Source organism: Boleophthalmus pectinirostris, unplaced genomic scaffold (genome assembly GCF_026225935.1).
Source record: "Boleophthalmus pectinirostris isolate CB_2022bp ecotype Guang Dong unplaced genomic scaffold, ASM2622593v1 HiC_scaffold_12, whole genome shotgun sequence".
Lineage (NCBI taxonomy): Eukaryota > Metazoa > Chordata > Actinopteri > Gobiiformes > Gobiidae > Boleophthalmus > Boleophthalmus pectinirostris.
In genome coordinates this window covers 10,688,411-10,711,717 of record NW_026571018.1, presented here as the reverse complement: position 1 = coordinate 10,711,717, position 23,307 = coordinate 10,688,411, and the positions used below count along the sequence as shown (strand labels likewise).

Sequence of the window (23,307 nt, the reverse complement as noted above, 5' to 3'; positions counted from 1 at the left end):
CTCTCCTCTCCTCTCCTCTCTTCTCTCGCATCTTCTTTTCTTTCCCCATCTCCTCTGCTCCTCTCTCCTCTTTTCCTCCTCCCCTTTCCCCTTTTCTTTGTTGAGATTGCTCATTAGATCCTCAGATCTGTGACACCTGCATCCATCATTTGCCTATTTTCCCACAGTAAACTTTTTCTCACTTCAAGATTGTCTTAAATAGGGGAAATTCTAACTCATAACATATTTAGATCATCATGTTGCCTTTTATTGTTTTGAAAATTCTATATTCGCTGAAAACATTATAAGTTTCAGTTTTGTTTTTGACACTCTGAGTCTCACCCTTCCTTTGCTCTCTGTGGCAAGTTACTCCCCCTTCAGAGCGTGGTCACAACACAATCAGTGCGCATCCCCCTAATGAAACTACTTTAAATCACATTAGGTTTATGAAATTGTAGTGAAAAGTAGTCAAAAGTTTTAGTACACCCTAATTTCTCCAGTTATTTAATGCAGTTCAGTCGTGCAAGTCCAATGAACAGCTTGAAATGGTACAAAGGTAAGTACTGAACAGCCAGAGGTTTAAAAAAAAAAAAAGGTAAAAGATAACAAAACACAAGTCCAAGCTCTTCCTCAGGAAAAAAAGAACAAGACAAAGAACAAGATGGTGAGCTTGAAAACATGGACTGTCCAGCACAGTCTCCAGACTTAAATCCCATCGAGCTGGTTTGGGATGAGCTGGACAGAAGAGTAAAAGCCAAGCAACCTACAAGTGCCAGACATTTATGGGAACTTCTGCAACAGACTTGGGAAGAACTTTCTGAAGAATATTTGATTTCTATTGTAAAAATAACGAGTCACGAGGGTGTTCAACTGTTATATCTGTCAAAGGTAGACACTTTCATGAATCGAAAGTTTAGAATACGTTTTGGTCAACAGTAAACAGTAAACTGGAAAAACTTGGAAAAAGCGTGGTGTTCTAAAAGGTTTGACCGGTACTGTATATTATATATATTTATTTATGTTGATTGTAAGAGGGTTCGAATAGGGCTCAGGAATGATCGCTAGATTACTCAAACATGCATGGATGACATCTAAAACCTGTTCAGACTATAGACTGTATAAAGAAGTGGATTAAGGGAGTGTGACGTCGGCTCCAGCCAAATGAGAAGCTCATCGATGCAAGCAGTAATAGGGGCGAATTTGGACCAGAGTTCCATATTTGGAGTTCTAACTACGAGTATAAAAGCAACCAAACCAGAACATGAAAGCTAGTGAGTTAGCTGTAAAGTATATACATTTATATATACAGTCTATGCTTCAGACAAGATTTGATGAGATTATATCATGATGGAAAGCTGAAGTTGCCTCACCAGGTTGAGGATGTAGTTCATCTTCTCAAGCTCGCAGTCGATGATGATCTGAAACTCCTTCTTGAAATCCAGATCTGCCAGGAGTTTGATGAAGGCCGTTTCTGTGAGAGTCTCCAAGTTCACCGACGTCACCTGCCAACTGAGCTCTGCTGCTGTGTCCAGGATCCTCTGAAGGACAGCCAGACCTACCGACAGAGAGAAGAGGTGATGAGAGGAAGAGAGGAGGAGAGAATGAAGCATCCTCTGCAGAACCGCTAGACCTACAGACCGAAAGAAAAGGAGAGGTGAGTGGAGGAGAGGAGCAGAGAGACAAAAGGAGGAGAGAGAGAAGAGGAGGGGAGGGAATAGGAGGAGGACTTTTTCAGTATCCATACCTGCACATGAGCACAAATAAAGTTTCTATACCAGTTTTAGCATCCAACAGCACTGAAACAAATCCGTGTATCACTGTATCACTGTATCACTGTATAGGAAACGATTTGTGTCCAGACACATCTTTTCTGTGTCCACAAGCCTTCCCTATCCACACAGCTTTGAGCATATGTGTTTACGTTTTACAGAAACAAAACTTAAAACGGCATGGCTAATTTGCATAAACTAAGCGCTCAAAAAACTGTTCGCTATTGTGCACTGATGCGGTTCAGCTTCTGTCGGATTAAAGGACAGGATTGGAATATGAGTGTTCTTTCTGTGACAGAGGGATGTTCTGCTGATGGTGAGTCTGTTCTGTGCTTCTATCGTGTTGGAGATTTGGAGGTTCATGTTAAACTTTTCAGAGATTATACATCTGCAGGTCATACGCACAGACCGTATATATATGAATGGACATATATTCTAGCCTCTTAGCATTTTGGCGGTGAATTACTTTGCGTCACATAGACCTACATCAGCGTATCAGCGTTTTCACACACAGTACCACATCAAATCCGTACTCAGATGAATTCGTGGGACCTGGCGGCACCAGATCATTCCATCTCTGGAGCTGTTTTCAATCGAATTAGTGTGGACAAACACTGCATCCGCAACGAAAACGACTCAAATACATACTAGTGTGGACGGGGCCTTAGATGCTTTTGACAACCCTATATTCAGCTCGGCAATTTTCAAATCTGTCCTTAAGTTGTTTTAGATGAATATTGTGATTTAAAATGTCCAAATTATAACATATTGATCCTTGGTTGTCACAGATTATATGTGTATAGCAGACACAAGCACAGTATGTCTGCTTTAATCGTTATGATCAGAAAGTCCACATTAGCTTTGAACAGTTGACTCCATCTGCGCACACATGGTACAGGGACAGTGGTTAGAGAGCGCCAGATGAAGCTAATCGTCTGAACCAGGCCAAGCACAGGGGCATGATGGGTAAGGAGAGATACATGATGGGAGGTGGAGCGGAATGGGATAAAAGGATCATAACCCCCCACCCTCCACCTCACCCCCATTTCCTGGAGACTGATCTTAACCTTAACAGACGCACATATATTTAAACTTTTATCGTTTTGAAAATTCTATATTCGCCCAAAACAACATATTAACATGTTTTATAAGTTTATAAGAGTCTCCCCTCCGTGCTAAGTCACTCCCCCTTCAGAGCACAACACAATCAGCGTGCATCCTGCTAATGAAAGTACTGCACATCACATCAGGTTTGTCAAGTTGTTGGGTACAGTTTTGTAGGGATGTAACGATATCCAAATGTCACCGTACAATATTTTCATGATCTACATCTCACGGTACAGTATTTATTGCAATATTTTGTGGAGGCTAACACAATTGTGAATATGCCACTTTTTCCTCTAAAAATGCCTTGGCAAGACTTAATTCAAAGAACTAAGATTTAAAAGTGCTTAGAACTGTTATTTCTACATGTAGTTTGCACTAAAACTGAGCAAAGGATCAAGGGCGATGTAGTTCCCTCTGTTAATTGAATAATCTGCTCTTTCAGTACCATAAAAATGAATTTAAGCAAAGAAACTTGTGATTCCATATATTGTGATGGCTCACAATATCACTGAGAGACTTTTGACAATACGATATCAGGGTATTTTGGTTATTGTTACACGTCTACAGTTTTGTATCAAGTTTTATGGAGAACTGTTGTGTGGGATCATGGGTGACGTAGGCTTGTGAGAGGAGCATTGCACATAATCTTACAGCTAACTATAACTAGGGTTGGAATAGGACCTGGGAGAGATCACTAAATTACTCAAACACGCATGGTTGACATGTAAACCCTATTCAGGCAAATTTTTGATGAGGAAACAACGTTTTAACATGGTAGAAAGCTTAAGAAAATATGTGATTTAAGCCATGGACCTGATTTTTGTCACATAAGAGGCAGATCCCCATGATGTGTACAGAGTTTAGGTCCCACTCTATGAGAAATACTCACCCACATCTGGACTTATATTGGACCAATGAGAACATCCAGGAAAAGATCAAAAAATAGTGGACCCCCCAGCAGAAAGGTTCCACAGTGCAGTTGTTTGTTTTTGTTTTTCATTTGTACACTGCTGAATTCTACATGTATCACTGTTTAGGAACAAAATTTTGGAGAAGGAAGTGCATATGTCACAGTGGTGGTAGTGCAAAAGGGGACTGACTGGAGCAATGATATCTTGAATACAGGAAAATAAAGATGCATGCATAAGGTGACCAGTCCTCCCTATTTACTTGGGAAAGTCCCTGTCCCAGTAAATTTATCAATTTTTTTTTTTTTTTTAATCAAGAAATGTCCCGGGTGTCCCTATTTTTGACCAATTTCATCCTTGCCAACAGTAAAGAGAGGCATAAATTGTCATCTGTTTCATTAAAATACAGAAAAGCTGCTTAAATATTACCAAAACACAAAGAAAATGAGATTATACTGACTCACATGTTTGTCATGAATGGGCCGAGTACAGAACAATTTTCCATAATTACGCACTCGTTTCACAATTTTATTATTACCAACCACCAAAAAAGGGGATGCCTCAGTTTTTTATTTTAAAAATTTGGTCACCATTTGCATGCATGAATCACTCTAAATTATGGCCAATATCGGAAATTAATCAGTACTAAAACTAGAAACTAGATACTCATTTGGGCAGGTATTGATACTAAAAGAGGATAGAAATGAACCTTTCCTGAATAGTTTTAGAATGATCTTGAGCTGTATGAGAACAAGTGTAAAAGCACATAGGCTATGTTCAGACTGCAGGGCTTAATGCTCAATTCAGATTTTTTTTTTTGTGAAAAAGTCGTTCACATGTCCAATTAAAAGGGACTTGTATGTGATCTCCAGTGTGAACTTTAAATGCACCACAAGTGTCCCACATGCACACTGCAGGAGATGACAGCGTCACACACAGCGAGCGTGCTCGGTGTTCAAGGAAGTCGCCTTAACCCTGAGCTTCTCTCCCAAAATACAGTCCAGTTCTTTGTAAAATGAGCAGGTTACACGTCCACGGCCGCTTTGTTTGCTTGAGTTTTTAGCCTCATTGTATTTGTCCCACAGGCTCTTTATTTTTTGGACGTTGAAGCCAGAACCGCCTGTAGCCGCCCAGTTCTGATAAGACCTCTCCAATTTGTCCTGAATACAGCGATCCCCCAAAATATTAATTAACTCACTAACCTCACTTTCCCTCCATTGACTAGACTCTGAGCCTGACGTGTAGGTGGGATGAATGCGACCTGGCCATTCAGACTGAAGTCTCATGTCAAAAAATCGGATATATCCAAGTGGCCAGGGTCACACTTGAAAAAAATAGATCTATATGGTTCAGACTGTCATTAAAAGATCAGATACAGGTCGCATAGGGGCAAAAAAAATCTGTCGCCATAGACTAGTATACACCCATCATGGACCACTATGGAACCTACCTGGACCACTGAGGGATTACACAGATATAACACCATGGTATTATAAAAGTAATTATTATGATTTAAAGTTGAAAATCACATTCCATAGTCTAAAGAAAGAATATTTGTATTATCATTGTGGTATCAGAATCGTATTGAGTATCGAGTCTATCCCTTAGCATAAAAATTGCATTCGAAATTTTAGTATCATGACAGGGGAACAACTATAACATGGTTGAATGTGTTTCCTTTAAATTACTGATCGCTCAGAAAAACTCCTCCTGTTTTTTTGTGTTAAAGTGGGGATGGAAAGAAAGGGAGAGAGATGGACAGAGAGGGGAGTTTGTGGGAGGACATTGAGCTGCTGTGAGTCACACTGCAGAGGACATTAAAGAGCCACTACGGAACCTTTAATTATTGGAGGAGTGGAAAAAAGAAGGGAGAGGAGACAGAGATGTCAAAAGGGTAGAGGGAAAAAGGACAGAGAGGAGATGCTAAAACAATAAAGATGACAAATGTGCAGAGAGGGGAGAGAGGGAGGAGAGAGAAACAGAAGTGGAAGAGAGGGAGAGAGGAAAGAAAAAAGGGGAAAGGAGAGAGATATGTCAAAAGGCTAGAGGGAAAAAGGAGGGAGAGAGAGATGTCAAAACTATAAACATGACGAATGTGCAGAGAGGAAAGAGAGGGAGGAGAAAGAAGAAGAAGGGAGCAAATTTGAGGGTGAGAGAGCTAGAGAGGAGGGGAGGAGGAAGAAAAGAGAGAGAAGAGAGTGAATCCGAGGAGGAGAGAGATAAAGAGGAGGGAAGGAGGAGGAGAGAAGGAGAAAGAGAGAGAGAAAAACCTGCATAAATAAAAGATGAGAGTTGGAGCAGACAATGGAACATGATGAAAAAATAAAGTGTGAAATCTGCTGAACCAGAGACTAAACCAGGACCAAACCAGGACTACATCAGGACTAAACCAGGACAAACCTACGCGAGTCGAACTTCTGATCCATAAATATTGAACCATATCATTATTTGTATGGAATTGGCTCCACAAACTTGCCTTATTAATCTGTTAACATGAAATTAAGTTAATTCTAAATGCAAAACAAGTAAACTGACTAAATTAGTACTAAACCAGGACTAAATTCAGGACTAAACAAGGTCTAAACCAGAACTAAACTATAAACTAGGATGACTAAACTAAGACTAAACCAGGACTAAATTCAGGACTAAACCAGGACTGACCCAGGACTAAACTAAGACTAAACTAGGACTAAACCAGGACTAAACCAGGACTAAATTCAGGATTAAACAAGGTCTAAACCAGGACTAAAATCAGGCCTAAACCAGGACTAGACACGGGCTAAACAAGGACAAAATCCAGAACTAAATCCAGAACTAAACTAGGACCAGCCAGGGCAAGGACTAAACTAGTACTACACCAGGAAAAAAATCAGAATTAAACCAGAACTAAACCTGGAATAAATTCAGACCTAAATCCAGAACTAAATTCAGAATTAAACTCAGGACTAAACCAGGACTAAATTCAGGACTAAACACGGTCTATACCAGAACTGAACCAGGACTAAACTAAGACTAACCCAAGACTAAATTCAGGACTAAATAAGGTTTAAACCAGAACTCACCAGGATTAAACTAAGACTAAACCAACACTAAACTCAGGACTGAATTCAGGAATAAACAAGATCTAAACCAGAACAAAACTAGGACTAAATTCAGGCCTAAACCAGGACTAGACATGGACTAAACAAGGACTAAATCCAGAACTAAATCCAGGACTAAACAAGGTCTAAACCAAAACAGAACCAGAACTAAACTAAGACTAACCAAAAACTAAATTCAGGACTGAATTCAGGACTAAACAAGGTCTAAACCAGAACTGAACCAGGACTAATCTAAGATTAACCCAAGACTAAAGTCTGGGCTAAACCAGGTCTAAACCAGAACTGAACCAGGACTGTTCGTTCATGTGGATAGGCGGAGTAATAACACAGATCCTAACCATAAACCACATTATCAACGGTTTAGTCTCGTTCTAACTCCTCAGCGCGAAGCATCGGGCAGTAACATGTGCTTACTCGAGCCGTCACCATGGAAACAGGACGGAGAGGTGATTATGGGATAGAGAGAGACATGAGGCGTCTGCGAGAGGGCGAGCAGCGGGCGTACGAGAAACGAGTGGTGTGGAAATACAGTTTAGAAAGAGAGAGAGGAGAGTGACAGAGAGAGAGAAAAGAGGGACAGGGGGAGAGAGGGAGAGAGGAGAGAGAAAAGGGGGAGGACGGAGAGAGGGAGGAGTGGGAGGGAGGGAGAGAGAAAGAGATGGAGGGAAAAAGATAACGAGGGAGGAGAGATAGAGACAAAGAAGGGCAAACAAGTGTGGTGAGTTAGTGGTGTGGAAATACAGTTTAGAAAGAAAAGGAGAGGAAGAAACAAGAGAGAAGGAGTTGGAGGGATGGAAAGAGAGACGGAGTAGGGGATGAGAGAGAGGAGCAGATGAGAAATAAGTGATGTGGAAATACAGTTAAGAAAGAGAGAGAAAGGAAGAGAGAGTGGAGAGAGGGGCAAGCAAGTGGTGTGGAAACATTTCAGAAAGAGAGAGGATCTGTAGAGGGAGGAAGTGATGAGAGAGAGAGAGAAAGAGAGAAGGGGAGAGAGAGGTTAGAGAGAGAGGTGAATAATACAATAATGGGTAGGTGAAAAGAAAAGAGAGAGAGAGAGAGAGAGAGAGAATGAAAAAAATAGGAAAAAGAGAAGGGAAGAAGTGAGGGAAAAAAGTGAATGGGGGAAAGATTAAAAAGGAGGGGGTTAAGAGACAGAACGGAGAGAGAGGAATAGAGAGAGTGCAGGGTGGAGGAGACACAGAAGAGAGACTACAGGGATGGTGTGTAACTTTTACAGGAACAGTTCAAACTAAACAAGGACTAAATCTAGAACTAAATCCAGAACTAAATTCAGAACTAAACTCAGGACTAAACCATGACTAAATTCAACACATGGTGTATACCAGAACTGAACCAAGACTAAACTGACACTAAACCAAGACTAAATTTAGGTCTAAACATGGTCTATACTAGAACTGAACCAGGACTAAACTAAGACTAAATTCAGGACTAAACAAGGTCTAAATCAGGACTGAACCAGGACTAAACTAAGACTAAATTCAGGACTAAACACGGTCTAAACCAGAACCAGAAACCAGAAAAAAATAAGAGAAAGGGAAGGGAAGAAGCAAGGGAAAGAAGTGAATGGGGGGATGATTAAAAAGGAGGAGGTTAAGAGAGAGAGTGGAGGAGACACAGGAGAGAGACTACAGGGTGGTATGTAACTTTTAGCTAAAAAATAGATCAAAATAAAAGCATGTTTTTATTGTACTGAAAAAAGTGAGTGAGCTTGCATCTCCACAAACCTGACTCTTAATTGGGCGGGAAGTAACCGTCCTTACAGTTAGCAGAACCAGCCTATAAAGACTCTACCTACAAGTTTATGTCACCTATGCTTTCACCTGAAAATTCTCCATAAATATCCAAAAACATGACACAAAACTGTTCACAAGAAGCAGACAAACCTGATGTTATGTGCAGTTGTTTCATTAGCGGGATTCACGCTGATTGTTTTATGATGTTTCTGTGTGAGTCACTTAGTACAAACAGAGGGGGAGTGAAACATATTGAACATGTTAGTACGTTGTTTTCTGTGAATTTAGCATTTTGAAACCAATAAAAGGTGATCATCATGGAGATCTAAGTATGTTATGTCTTAGTATGTACCGTTAGCACATACAACTATCATAAAATCTGGAAAATGAATCCAAGATGGCGCCGTATGGTTTTCAATGGTCTATGCTCCAAAAAAAAATTCACTTCCACATGTCCTTCCTCAGTAGGGGCTAGTGCCTCCCAAACGCATGGATCATTTGGACAAATCAGAGTGAGAACTACTAGAGTTTAGCTAGAGTGGGCCCAGAGTGGGGCGAGGCTAAGTCTTACAAACCTAAATATTACCGGCTTTGAGCATTTTTAAAAGTTTATGTTGTGAAAATAGAAAAGAATCCTACAAAATCTGACCTTTGTGAAAGTTGTGGATGCCATGTCAGCCGAACACAGGCAGTCTGAATTACCAAAAACTGCATTGTGCTTCTATGGGAGAACTCTTTCTAGGCCCAAACTCCCGGGAACTGCAGTACCTGGAGCTGCCACGAGTTGGTCTGAAGCCAGGACAGAGGGGGAACGCCTTATCCAGGTTTTATTATAGAGCCATGTACAGTTAGTGTGCGGCCTTACCAGTGTCGGGGCTGTACATGTAGACGAAGCGGTTCCAGTCGAAGTGCTGGATGAGGGCCATGAGCGGCTCCTGCATGGGGGGGCGGAGCTGAAGGAGGAACTGGTTGTTGGTTTGGACGGGGAAGGACGGCGTGACGAAGCACACGTGGAGAGAGCCACAGAACGACATCAGCATGTTCACGGTGCGGCGGTCGTACACGCCGAGGATCGCATACACGCCTTTGGAGAACTGAGAGCAGACTGAGAGGGGGAGGGATGGACAGAGAGAGAAGGGGGACAGGTTTAATATAATAATCATAATCACAATCATAATCATAATCATAATGCACTGGGTTTATACAGCACCTTACAGCAAGGGGACTCCAACCTCAGGAGCCACCAGTAGCTCTCCACCTCTTTCCAAGTAGCTCACCAAAGAATTTCTGAATTGCAAGTTTTATGCTGAATAACTAAATGTTGATGAATAGATTGATTAAAATTGTAAATGTAGAGTTTTCATGTCTCACTTTGCTTTCTGCACTAATAAATGAATAACAGTGAATGTTCTATAGGTCTCTAACTGTTTAAGGCCATGGCTCTTATAAGTACTCAATTTCTTGCAGCCGCTAAAACGAGTAGCTCTCATTTTTGTTTGTAATGGTAGCTCACCGGCAGTGTTGGGGAGTAACAGATTACATGTACAGGCATTACGTAATCAGAGTACAAATTATGAGTAACTGTATTCAGTTACAGTTACTGTTTCAGTGAGTGGTAATTGGATTCCAGTTACATTGTTAAAATAAATGGATTACACAGCTGTATTTTCCTGTTTTCACATTTTGGGCTAAACCAGGTCTAAAACCAGGACTAAACCAGGTCTAAACAATATGACACCTAACAGTAGGGTGAACATAGTTTAAGGCAGCAGTGATCTCATATAGAAATCATTTCTCTATCGATAATATTTTTAATCTGGTTAAGGAAAGACTGGGATTTTTATTGTCTTTAAGTAGACAAAACTTCTTATGTTCAGATATCCTGGTCTTTGCTCCTCTACAGCAAACAAATGCCTGTTCATGGAGACTTGGGAACAACAGCCAATTTGAAGAGAACAAAAGAATTTTCAGGATGTGGTTGCTACATTCATGTAGTTTTAAAAAGCATGATAATATCAAGTAATCCAAAGTATTCATATTACGTTACTCATTTTAAGTAATTTAATGGATTATGTTACAAACTACATTTTGGGATATGTAATCTGTAATCTGTAAAGGAATACATTTTAAAAGCAACCTTCCCAACACTGCTCACTGGAGGAAAAATTCTGGAGACTCTGCTTTGCAGTGCATTATTCATTCACCCCACACTCATTGGTGGCAAGTACTATTATCAAAAGTCGAAAATCAGATACTAATTGAAACTAAAACTAGGGCACAAAAATGAACCTTTCCTGAATAGCATCACAATGATCTCAAGATGTATCAGAACAAGAAGTGGACTAAGTGGAGCGTTAGCCAAATAAAGCCTATTGAGGCAAGTATTATAGCATCCAAAGACCCAATCCGGAGTGAGGCTGATTAAGCAGGGAGCAGACACTTAGCAACACTGTCAATCAAACCTTTTGTCTGTTATTAATGTTCAAATCTTGATTGACGGATAAATAGCAAATCAAAAACACCAGGATCATGTAGAGGGGATTGATACAAACATTTTAAGACCAAAATGAGGAGCCTGACAGCAGCAGTTGCAGAGGCAAGAGCAATAGCTTTTCAATAGAAACTGAACTGGAGTCGATGGAGCCGGAAGTGCGCCCATGCTCACTTCCTGTTCAGAACGCAGCGGCTATATATTTGGCTATGTCCATTTATAAGTACAGTGTATGGCTACGTTTACATTGAAACGAATCCGCGCATCACTGTATCACCATACGATTTGAGTCTGTTTTTGTGTCCACAAACCTTCCCTATCCATTCAGCTTTAAGCATATTTGTTTACGTTTTACAGAAACAAAACTTAAAACAAAATGGCTAATTTGCATAAACTGAGCACTCAAAAAACAGCTTGCTACTGTGTGCTGATGCGATTCAGCTTCTGTCTGTGTTCTTTCTGTGACAGAGGGGTGTTCTGCTGATGGTGAGTCTGTTCTGTGGAGATGGTTCATGTTAAATGCTTCAGAGATTATACATGTCTACAGGTCGTACACACAGACCGTATGTATGAATGGACATATATTTTAGCCTCTTAGTGTTTTGGCCGTGAATTACTTTTCCGCGCATAGACCTACATCAGTATATCAGAGTTTTCAGGCGTCCACACAGTGTCAGATCAGATCAGTACTGAGATGAATTCGTGGGAACTGGCGGCACCACATCGTTCCGTCTCTGGAGCCGTTTTTCATCAGATTAGTGTGGACGAACACTGCATCCACAACGAAAATGACTCGAATATGTACTAGTGTGGATGGGACCTATGATAAGACCATATAGACAAGTATACGCCCATGGGCCACTATGGAACCTACCTGGACGACTGAGAGATGACACATGGTAATATAAATTAAAGTAATATTAATTACTGCTGAAAATCTTTTCCTTAGAATCAAAATCAAGTTTAACATTTTAGTATCATGGCAACACTAACACAAACTATGAACAGCAGCTTCTAACAAAACAGAAGTGGAAGTTAAATGCTGGTTCATAGACCTGGTCCCGAAGCGTGTGTTGCTCAGTGGCACAGCAGTCACCTCATCTCTCCTCTGTCCTCGCGGTGGCCTCCAAGCTAACGCTAACATGCTAACAACACGTCCCCTCTACTGCCCCTGAAATAACAGCTCCCTGTGGGCCGTGATATCGCTAACAATAGACCCGAGCCTCGAGCTAATGCTACCATGCTAACGAGGATCTGTCTCTTAGCATTAGCTGGTGTGAGCCGCGAGGGATGTGGCTTCACTGCATAAACTACAACAGTTAGAACGCATCATTTTATTTATTCTTTGCTCTTTGTAATTCTTTATGAATATATTTTTTGTTGTGAAATTTCCATTTTTCATAGTTTAAAAGATGTGCTGTGTAACTTTTAGGTTATTTGTTATGTTAGTTGTTTCTTAGTCCTTGGAGCTGAATAAAATAAAATAATAAACCACTTTCTAAAGCTATTGTGGAAAAAAACAGTTCACTTTTTTTTATATATATATATACTGACAGAGAAGATGCTGAACTTTGTGTCAGTTTTTGTTTTATGTAAATAGGCCCAGTAATGACTTGAGTTATTAACCATAAACCAGGTCAACAAAACTGCAATCTGACAGTTAAAGCCCCAGTAGGTAACTTTTTTGCCAGAAATATAATAAAAGCATTTTGTTTGTTTGTTTGTTTCTTGCTGTTGTTTTTGTTTTGTTTTGTTTTGTCTTTTTCATTACAAATGTTTTTGTTGCATTGAAAAGCATAGGATAGATGACGTCCTTAGTGTGATTAGGCATAAAACATATCTGTCTCCATGGAGATATCTCAAAGTATGGTTTTAACTTTCTGTTTGCATGAAATCGCAATGCAAATGACATGCCACCTCCAGAAAGTTGAATATTGGGGCTCTAAAGTGCATTTTACGGATATGTTTTCATATTATGACCTGGTTTAGAGGGATTGAACTAAATTACACAAAAGTTATGTTTACACTCAGTGGCAGAGTTAGCAGTTTGGGGGCCCTAGGCAAACTTGAGTTTGTCTTGACTACAATGCAACGACATGCACATCTCTATTTATTTGAATTATGGTGGATTGGAAACTTGTATTAGTTTGGTCACCTACTTGATAATCAAACCTGAAAGAAGTTTTACTTTTTTTGCTAGTACAATAATATTTTTGTTTACATCCATTACATGAGTTTTTTTTTTTTTTTTTTTTCTTATGATTATTGTTTAAAAGTAAACTACTCTCACTTAATGTCATATTTGTCATCATACAAAAATCAAATTGCTCTGAGGCCATTAGTGGCACTGAGGGCAGTTGGTTGGGGGCCCCTCCAGGTTTGAGGGCCCTACACAGCCACCTAATGGTAGCACCACCTCTATTTACACTAATACAGATAAATGATAATGACAGGTTTAAACTGTCAGAAAAGTGTCTTCTTTGTGCAAAAATTGTGTCTGTCCCCCTACTGAAATTACTGCACATCGCACCAGGTTTGTTAAGTTGTTGTGTACGGTTTTGTATCATGTTTTTTGTATATTTTTGGAGAATTATTGTGTGGATTATGTAGGGTTGTGGGTGGAGCCTTGTACAGAACATAAGAATTTAGCCAAAGGAGAGTCAAATATGGCTGAGAAGAGATTACTCAAATGTGCAAGAATGACATATAGAAACTCTTCAGACATGTTGCTCAAAAATAAATTTTAAATAAACAAAAATTAAATAAAGTGATAGGTGTTAGAAAGAAAGCAAATCCAATAGGCCTTCGTTCTTTTTCATCGATGAAAAGACGTGTGTTGGCAGCCGGATCCGCGTCAGTGCATTCTGATGCAGCAGAACAGTGACCAGATTCGCGTCACCTGCGGCTTTTGACTGATCTTTATTTAAACACGCAGACGACAGGAGCTGGGGGTCGCACAGATCTTTATTTAAACGGAGTGAGGACAGAAGCCAGGGGGACACAGCTGAGACCCCCCTCCTTCCCCCACTGCTCTCTCTCATACCCCGATCTGCCAACACTCGAAGAATTTAATATTATTATCATTATAACTGGCTTAAAGAGAGGATGTTCAGTACTTTTTGGAGCTTTCTACCATATTGTCACATCACCGTAAACCTAATCAAAAACATGAGGATTTAGACGTCATCCATGCATGTTTGAGTAATCTAGCGATCTCTCTGAGGCCCTATTCAAACCCAATGCTTAGCCCACAATCCTACGTCACCCATGCTCCCACACGACAATTCTCCACAAATTTACAAAAGCATGATAGAAAACCAAACTTAGACCTGGTTTAGACCTGGTTTAGGCCTGATTTAGACCTGATTTAGACCTAATTTAGACCTGGTTTACTTTTGTTTAGATTTGGTTTATTCTTTGTTTATACCTGGTTTAGCTCTGGTTTAGACCTGGTTTGGACCTGGTTTAGACCTACTTTAGACCTATTTCAGACCTAGTTTAGACCTGGTTTACTTTTGTTAAGACCTGGTTTATTCTTTGTTTAGAGCAGGTTTAGACCTGGTTTACAAAAGCATGATAGAAAACAAAACGCTACAACTTCACAAACCTGATGTGATGTGCAGTAGTTTAGTTAGCAGGACACACACTGATTGTGTTGTGACAGTGGTCTGAAGGAGGAGTAACTTAGCAAAGGGAGGGAAGAATTATATCATTTTCAGAACAATAAAAGGTAACGCTGTCAAGTTTTGGACGTTGTTGGGTGAGTCTTTGTGAGCAGAGCCGACAGGACATGATCAGGTCACTGTCACTGTCACTCTGCATCTGAATCTAACTCGGCCTAATGTGTACAGAGGGGGTAGGGCATCTGACACACACATACACACACACACACACACACACGGAGAGGGCATCTGACACACACACACAAACTGGCACAAAGTTCACACACAGGGAAGGGATCTGACAACGAAATGGGGCAAGCAAGTCAAAATCACAAATCTGCAATTATTTAGATGATCGACTGTTCCACCTCCGTGAAGTTGGCCTCCCATCAAACACACACCTACATAAAAAGTATGTCAATCGTTTGTGCTTTGTTTGTGCAGCAAAAAGTTTAGTTTGTGCTACTTTAGTTTTGGAGATATTAATGATTCTTTTATAGGTCAAATTAGGGTCAGCCAGTCCCCCAAGAAGCTTAAAAATGCTCTAAAACGAAAAACTAAAAGTATGTAATGTGTCAGTCTTTAGTAACTTGCTTTTAATTCATATTTTAAATAATAATACAGACTTTTCCACAGCCTGAGCTCATTTATTTTCACTAGTTTTGCGGAGTTTTGCTAAAGCCGCCGCCGTCAGCTGAGGGGAAATTACATCATATAATTTCCACAAAAATAATAATTAAAAATTTTAGAAATATACTAGCACAAATGAAAATTGTCATAGCACAAAACAGCACTAACAAAATGCAAATGTTTCATATAATTTTCTGGCTGTTTTGAACACTACTTAGCATTTTGAGGGGCTGGATGACGTCACTGAACAAAATTAAAACTGCTAATATCTTAAGAAGAATTTTGAAGCTTTATAGGCGGCAGGCTAACCCTAATTTGACCTATAAAAAATCATTAATATCTCCGAAACAAAAGTAGCACAAACAAAAGTTTTTGCTGCACAAATGAAGCACAAACGATTGACATAGTTTTTGTGTAGGTGTGCGTTTGATGGGGCGCTAACTTCACGGAGGTGCCTGTTCCTTGCAAAGAACAAGACAGTCTCTCTTAATAGAGAAATCTCTGTAGTCTAGACCTGTAGAAACATGTTCTGAGATGTCCCTGTGAGTCAGATGCCCTCCCTGTGCGTCCACGCTTTCTTGTGAGTAAAAGTTGGCAGGTGTAATATTTTCACAGTGGTTTCAGGGAAGGTGAATAATGTATGAACCACCTCCTCCCCAAACCTCCGCTCCAGGGGCAAACACGAGCAGCCGCAGCCCAAAAACAGGCTCCGTCTGTGGTCAGAGCAGACGCAGGCTCCAGGCAGAAGAGCCACAATACCAACACCATGTCTGTAAACCACCACCTGCTGATGTCACCAGGTGGGACAGAATTCTATGATGGAATTTGCTGTTTAGACCTGGTTTATTCTTTGTTTAGATCTGGTTTAGTCCTGGTTTAGCCCTGGTTTAGACCTGGTTTAGACCTAGTTTACTTTTTGTTAAGACCTGGTTTAATCTTTGTTCAATTCTGATTTCGACCTGGTTTAGACCTGATTTCGACCTGGTTTAATCCTGGTTTAGACCTGGTTTATTCCTGGTTTAGACTTGGTTTAGCCCTGGTTTAGATCTGGTTTACTTTTTGTTTAGACCTTGTTTACTCTTTGTTCAGTTCTGGTTTAGACCTGGTTTAGACCTGGTTTAGACCTGGTTAAGACCTGGTTTAGCCCTGGTTTAGATTTGGTTCAGACCTGGTTTAGTCCTGGTTTACTCTTTGTTTAGTCCTGGTTTAGCCCTGATTTAGTCTTGGTTTAGACCTGGTTTAGACCTGGTTCAGTCCTGATTTACTGTTTGTTTAATCCTGGTTTAGTCCTGGTTTAGAATTGGTTTAGACCTGGTTTAGGCCTGGTTTACTCTTTGTTTAGACCTGATTTGGTCTTTGTTTACTTTGTTTAATCCCTCACACAGTTCTCTCGACCTCTGCACAACATCTGAAACAAAAACAAAAAAGACTGACTGGACTGGGACTGTTGCCATAGTGATTAACAATTTAAAACACATATTACATCTTTTGAATGTCTGTTTATTTCCCAGTCTCTCTCCTTCGCTCGTTTTGGTTCTTTTCCTGAACATTTTTTCGTGTTTGGGCCGTTAAACCGAGCGTGCAAGGAAGAGTGATTGCTCAACAGCACGAATTCACTCTGCAGGAAAACACTGGGCTCCTTCGGTTTTTCCACAAAACACGGAATTTTCTGCCCAATAAACAATAACCCGGACGGAAGGACAAGAAGGAAAGATGCGGGAGAAGGCAGGCAGGAAAGAAGAGGAAGAGGAAGGGAGAGGGAGAGAGAGGAAAAAGGAGAATAAGAAAGCAGAGGAAAGAGACAAAGAGAGCTATAGAGGGGGGAAGGTGGAGGAGGAGGAAAGAGAGAAGGAAAGTGAAGTGAGAAAAGGAGGTGCACAAAGAGGAGAAGGAGAAAGGGAAAGAAAGAGGAGGAAAGAGAGAGGAAGTGAAAGAAACAAAGAAGGCAAGGAGGAGGAAATGAGATTAGATAGCAAAGGAGAGAGACAATTGTGGCTGGTTGCGAGGGGAAGGGCATCAGGCGTAAAAAATCTGCCAACCCACCATGAAACTAGCTCACAGTAAAAATATGGAGCAGCAAAATGTGCTTATCCTGTCTCCTCCCCTCGGTCAGAAGGTTGTGGGTCAGACTCCTGATCTGTGCATGTGCTCCCTGTGCTACTATAGCAGAGTGGTTAGCCCGGAGGTTGCGGGTAAGACTCTTGCATGCACGGGTGAGAGAGAGAGAAAAAGAAAGAGGGAGAGAGTGTGAGGGGAAGACAGAAAGAAGAGAGTGTCGTTTTTGATGCAGACTGGAGGACTGAAATAGAAGTCGTCAAAGAAGAATTGTTTAAATGTTTGACAGAAATGAACAAAGGGACGAGCGGTCAGCAGGAGGCAGATCTGAGCTGCGGAGACTTCAGTTTAGAATTACACAAATAAATCTCTTCTGCTTTGGATCGTCTATTTCCAAATAAAAGTTCCGGTAAATGGTCTTGTTCTGCCACCTGCTCGTCTTAATGGGGATGTTATTGTTTTACCTGGAATATGACTTTAAAGAGAGGACATTTTACTTCTATGGTGTTACCTTTTATTGTCTTGAAAATGAAAGCTACAAAAAGTAAATTTCTCAGAATACTCCCTCTTTAAACATATCTGTCTTACATAGTTATAATCTCTAACATGCGTGGATAATTATGTTTAATTAATTAACAATTTGCACATTTTAAATCACAATATTAATTTAAAAAAAATAAAAATAATAATAATAATAATGTCACCCAAATGACAAATCCTGTAAAACATCTGCCTCTCTCTATGTGCATCTGAGCCTATCTCTCCTATCTCTCACCATTGCATTTAAATCTCGCAGTATTTCGTTGTGTTCTCGCAGGATCTCCGCGTCACAAGATCACGTTTGCCTGCTAAACTAATCGTTGTTAGGCTCTCGGTGATGTCACATGGTCACGTGAAGCTGCGCATCCAATCGCGTGAGTTTTATTATGCATTAAACTCTTTGCAGCCCACAAAAAACTCTCCCAACGCACCCACATGCCCATTGCCCAATGACTTTCACGCATTACCCTCACGAACTCTTGCTGCACTTTACTCCCTCTGGATATACGGTCAAACCCAGACGTGGGACTCAGTGAACTCTGTGTGGGCTGGGTTAATATTTTTGGGTTCCTGATTGCACTTACTATTGCTGGACTCTGAATATATTTTGCACTCAATTACCCATTGTTGTGCCTTGACTGAAGTTGATTATTGAACTGTTATATACTATTGAAAGGCCATTCCTACTGAACTGTCTGTGTTATATGTGTGTATGTCATTTACCATTTACTATAATATATGGTACCAAACCAGAAGCAAACTCAGTCTCCTGTCACTCCCTCCTAGACAAATTCTAGTCTTCTGGTCACTAGCCCATATTACTACATTACTACTCAGTCATCATTTCAATACTGTATCCCACTGTATTATTACTATATCCACTGACACAGGTGTTACAATAACATAATAAAAGAAACCAGTCCACTGACTTTTGCGTTAGAAAACTGTGGTGCCCAGTGTGCTGCATGCTGTCGTCCCCTCCTATGGATAGCTGCACTTCATGCAAGCGAGCAGCAGATTTTTTTTTTTTTTTCATTTGTAACATAATGACTTTGCAACACTGTTGAATCTTACGTGTATCAACAATTAAGAAAATAAAACTTGAGAAGGAAGTAAGTACAGTGAGGTGGGCGTGTGCAGTAGCGGTGAAAACAGATACTGATAGGAGCAATGACGTCTTGAACACAGGAGAATCATGATTACTCAAACTTACACGAATCATTCTAAATACAACTTCAGAGGGTCAGTGAGAAGGAAACAATTATAGCATGGGCTACATTCAGACTGCAGCCTAAAGTGACCCAAACTCCCAATTTTTTCGCCCCTGTGCGACTTATAGCTGATCTTTGAATGACAGCCTGAACGACACAGATAAGATCCTAAAACCGATACATATCCAGTCTTTTGACAAATGTGACTTCAGTCTGAATGGCCAGGTCACAATCATCCCACCTACACGTCAGGCTCAGAGTCTAGTCAATGGAGGGATAGCATAGTTAGAGAGTTAATTAATAATAGGGGGGATCGCTGTATTCAGGCCAGATTGGAGGGGTCTTAGCAGAACTGGGCGTTTTTTGAAATGATTGCCAAAGAAATGTCCGAGCGTGGCTACAGGCAATCCTGGTTCCAATGAGAGCCTGCGAGGCAAATAAAAGGAGACTAAAGACTCAAACAAACGAAGCGGCCTTGGACCTGTAACTTGTCCATTTTACGAAGAACTGGACCATATTGTGGGAGACAAGCTCAGAGTTTAGGCGACTTCCTTAAACACTGAGCACGCTCGCTGCATGTGACGTCGTTGTGTCCTCCAATGGGCATGCGAGACACTTTTGGGATGTTTAAAGTTCACACTGGAGATCACATACAAGTCGCATTCAATTGGAAATGTGAACAACCTCACAAAGAAATCCGAATTGAGCATTAAGCCCTGCAGTATGAACGTAGCCATGGTTAAAAGATCTGAATGGACAATTTTGCTGAATAGGTCTGCTTTACAGACAGAGGAGCAGGACAGGAGTTATAAAAGTGTTTTATTTCTGTGCATCAGAACTAATCCATTGTTCTGTCAGATTAAGAAAAACAAAAGAATGAAGATTTGCACAAATACTGAAATTGCTGAAATTGGGATGCAAAATATTTCAGTATTTTAAACGCGTCCGGGAGCATTCACGTCTGAGAGGAACTGAAATCTGAACTGTAAACTAATCCAAAAATCATGTGCATTTCAGAACATGTTTGCAGAGATCTAAACCACAGGGTTAGCAGCTTTTACACAAAGTAATGACCCCATGGAGACACAGGGAGGGCATCTGACACACAAGAAGAACAGGGTTAGCAGTTTTTATGCAAAAAAAGACATGAGACTGGGTTGTTTATGAGAAAATGGAAATTATGGAACTTCAAATATTTCTGCCTTTGCGATGTTGATTCGACTGCGACTGATCTTGCAGCTGAACCAATGGACACAAAAGGGAGGGCATCTGACACACAATGACACTTAAGTATAATGTAATATTGTAGAATCCCTCTAGTTTAAACAGAGCTGGAGGACAGGTGAAATTTGCCGATTTGTTGACCTGGTTTATGGTTCGTATCGTTGTAATTACTGGGCCTATTCACATGAAACAAAAATTGGCACAAAATTCAATATCATTATAAATAAACAACAGTGAATTATTTTTTTCACCAAAGCTTGAGAGAAAGTGGTTTCATTATTCAACCGTAAAGATGTGATTCATTCATTTGTGTCAATTCTCTTAATACATTTCTTTAAAAACATGATATGAGACAGTCGGTTTAGGTAGTGACAGTTTTAAATGGAACAGATGAGAATGGAGAGAATAAACAGAGAGAGAGAGAAAGAGAGAGAGGGGGAGAAGGAGGAGAGAAAGGGGCAAGAGATGAGAGAGAAGAAGGAAACAATGAGAGAAGGAAGAGGGAGGGAGGAGAGGGGAAAGAGATGGAAGACAAGGGGCCGATGAGAGGGAGGTGAGAGAAAGAGAGGGGCAGGGAGAAAGAAAAGAGAGGGAGTAAGTAAAAGATAGAGGGAAAGAGAGGGGAGGAGGGAAACAATGAGAGAGATTGCAGGGAGGAGACGAAAAAGAGAGAGAGGTGAGGGAGAAGAGAGGAGTAGAGAGAGAGAAAACAATGTGATAGAGAGGAGAGGGAGAGAGAGAATGAGGAACAGAAAGAGCAAACTGAACAAGGAAACAATGAGGAGGAGGAGAGAGAGAGAAAAAGGCGAGGGGTGGCGTAAGGAGGGAGGGGGAGAGAGGAGAATGAACAGAAGGAGCAGACGGGCCATGTCAACAAAGCAACCAGACGACAAGAGTCTGTCAGTGTAGAAAGAGAGAGAGTGAAGGAAGGAGAATAGGAGAGAGGGAGGAAGGAGTGAAGAAGAGAGGAGAGGAGAGAGGAGGAAAGGAAAGACAGAGAGAGAAAGGGAGAGAGAAGAAGATAGGGGAAAGGAGGCAAAAGAGGAGAGAAAGAGCAAGGGGGAGTTTTCAAAAAAGAGAAGAAAGAGAGGAGGAAAGCGAGAGTGACAGATAGAGGGAGAGGTAGAGAGAGTCTGTCACTGAAGGCCCTCAGAGCAACGAGTCGATGTAAACAAACGAGAGGAGTCAGAACATCCCTGCCCTGTCACCACGAGGCGACCGGTTCTGAAAAAACTCACACTGACACGACCTGGAATGGCTGATGGAGGGCATCTGACACACTGGGAGGGCATCTGACATACAGGGAGGGCATCTGACACACAGGGAGGGCATCTGACACACAGGGAGGGCATCTGACGCGCATCTGACACACAGGAAAGGGCATCTGACATACAGGGACACAGGATGATGGAAGGGCAGAGATGCATCTGTCTACTCACAGGCATAGGTCATGGAGAAGCTGCTGCTTGTGTCCACCAGGTCAACCTGAGGCAGCAGTTTGGGTACATCCTGTTGCTGGGACAGAGCGAACCGGAAAACCTCGTACTCATGCGAACCAGACGGAAACAAACCCCCTGAAACACGAAGAGAGAGAAATGAGAACCAGACAGTAAAGAAAAGTCTGCTAGACTCCAATAAAACTTGATTTGTGTCATAAATATTGATGAAACAGCTCGAGCTAAGGCCAACACCAGCAACTTTATATAGCAACGGTTTATTAAAGGGTCCTATATTACACAAAATTTAACTTTAAGCCATGTCAGAATGTTACCTCCTCAAAAACATAGTTGGAGTTGTGTTTTGTTTCATTCACACATGTTTGAGTAATGCTTTATTATTATTTGTCTGTCTATATCTCCAAAGGTCAAAATGCTCCACCTTGTGAAGTCATGAAGCAGTCATTTTCAAGTTAACAGCTCCTTTTACCTTTAGTTCAGTACAGATTGGCAATTCCAGGGCTGAAATTATCCAAATGATTCTTCTGAAGGTGTATTTAGTTTAAAGGAACAGTCTGGAATTTTGGACAAATGATCTCATTTCCTAGTTGGAGATGCGTTTAGATATTTTTTAAAAATATTCCATCCAGCCCTTGTATTTACAGAGGTCGTTGGTGCTAGGCTAGTGCATGTCAATGGCAATAGTTATCCTGCTACTAAAAACAGTCTTACCCACCTCCACAAAACACCCGAAACAAAACAATTATAACGCCAGACTGTCGATGTAAATGTCTGTGTTGATAGAATATTTTTAGAAGTAAAACCAGTCTTGCATTTGAAGGATTTACAGTCCCTGACAAAAGTCTTGTCGCTTATCCATTTTGTAGAAACAAAAGCTTATAACCTGCGCCTTGATCTTCTTCACCTTGAGAAACTTTGATGTAGAGATAGAAGTATGCGATGGAGCACCATCCTGCTGCAAAATTTGACCCCTTTTATGGTTGGGAATATAAGAGGTAGCGAATACTTCTTGATATTTTAGGCTATTGATATTGCCTTCCAGTCTGCAAACCCCCATACTGGATGTAACCCCAGACCAGGATTTTTCCGCCACCAAACTTAACTGTTTTCTGGGTGAATCTTGGATCCATGCGGGCTCCAGTAGGTCTCCTGCAATATTTGCGGCGGCTGTGATGTAATTCAACCGAGGATTCATCTGAGAAATCCACCTTCTGCCACTTTTCCAGTGTCCATCCTTTTAGCAGGCTGTGGGCCTTGCCAAATGCCACACGGTTTTTTAATTGCCTTTTGTTTAGTGCTGGTTTCTGTGCACTGATTCGACCATGGAGGCCATTTTGAGACAGAATTCTACAAACTGTTCTGGTTGACACAGGGACTTGAGGTGACCAGGCCTGGTGGAGCTCTGCTGCAGTGGAAAAG

At 40.9% G+C, this 23,307-nt stretch overlaps 1 protein-coding gene across 1 annotated transcript in view; it reads right to left on the bottom strand.

Moving 5' to 3' along the window:
* LOC110156443 (glutamate receptor 1-like) overlaps positions 1-21,937 on the bottom strand; it is a 52,283-nt gene extending 30,346 nt beyond the window's left edge. Inside the window, exons 1-3 of the mRNA XM_055148776.1 lie at positions 21,871-21,937; positions 9,484-9,723; positions 1,350-1,534 (exon numbers count right to left, since the gene is read on the bottom strand). Of these exons, the coding sequence (XP_055004751.1) occupies positions 1,350-1,534; positions 9,484-9,723; positions 21,871-21,883 (438 nt within the window). The 5' untranslated portion in view covers positions 21,884-21,937. The remainder of the gene's footprint in view (positions 1-1,349; positions 1,535-9,483; positions 9,724-21,870) is intronic.
* Positions 21,938-23,307: the final 1,370 nt, after the last annotated feature.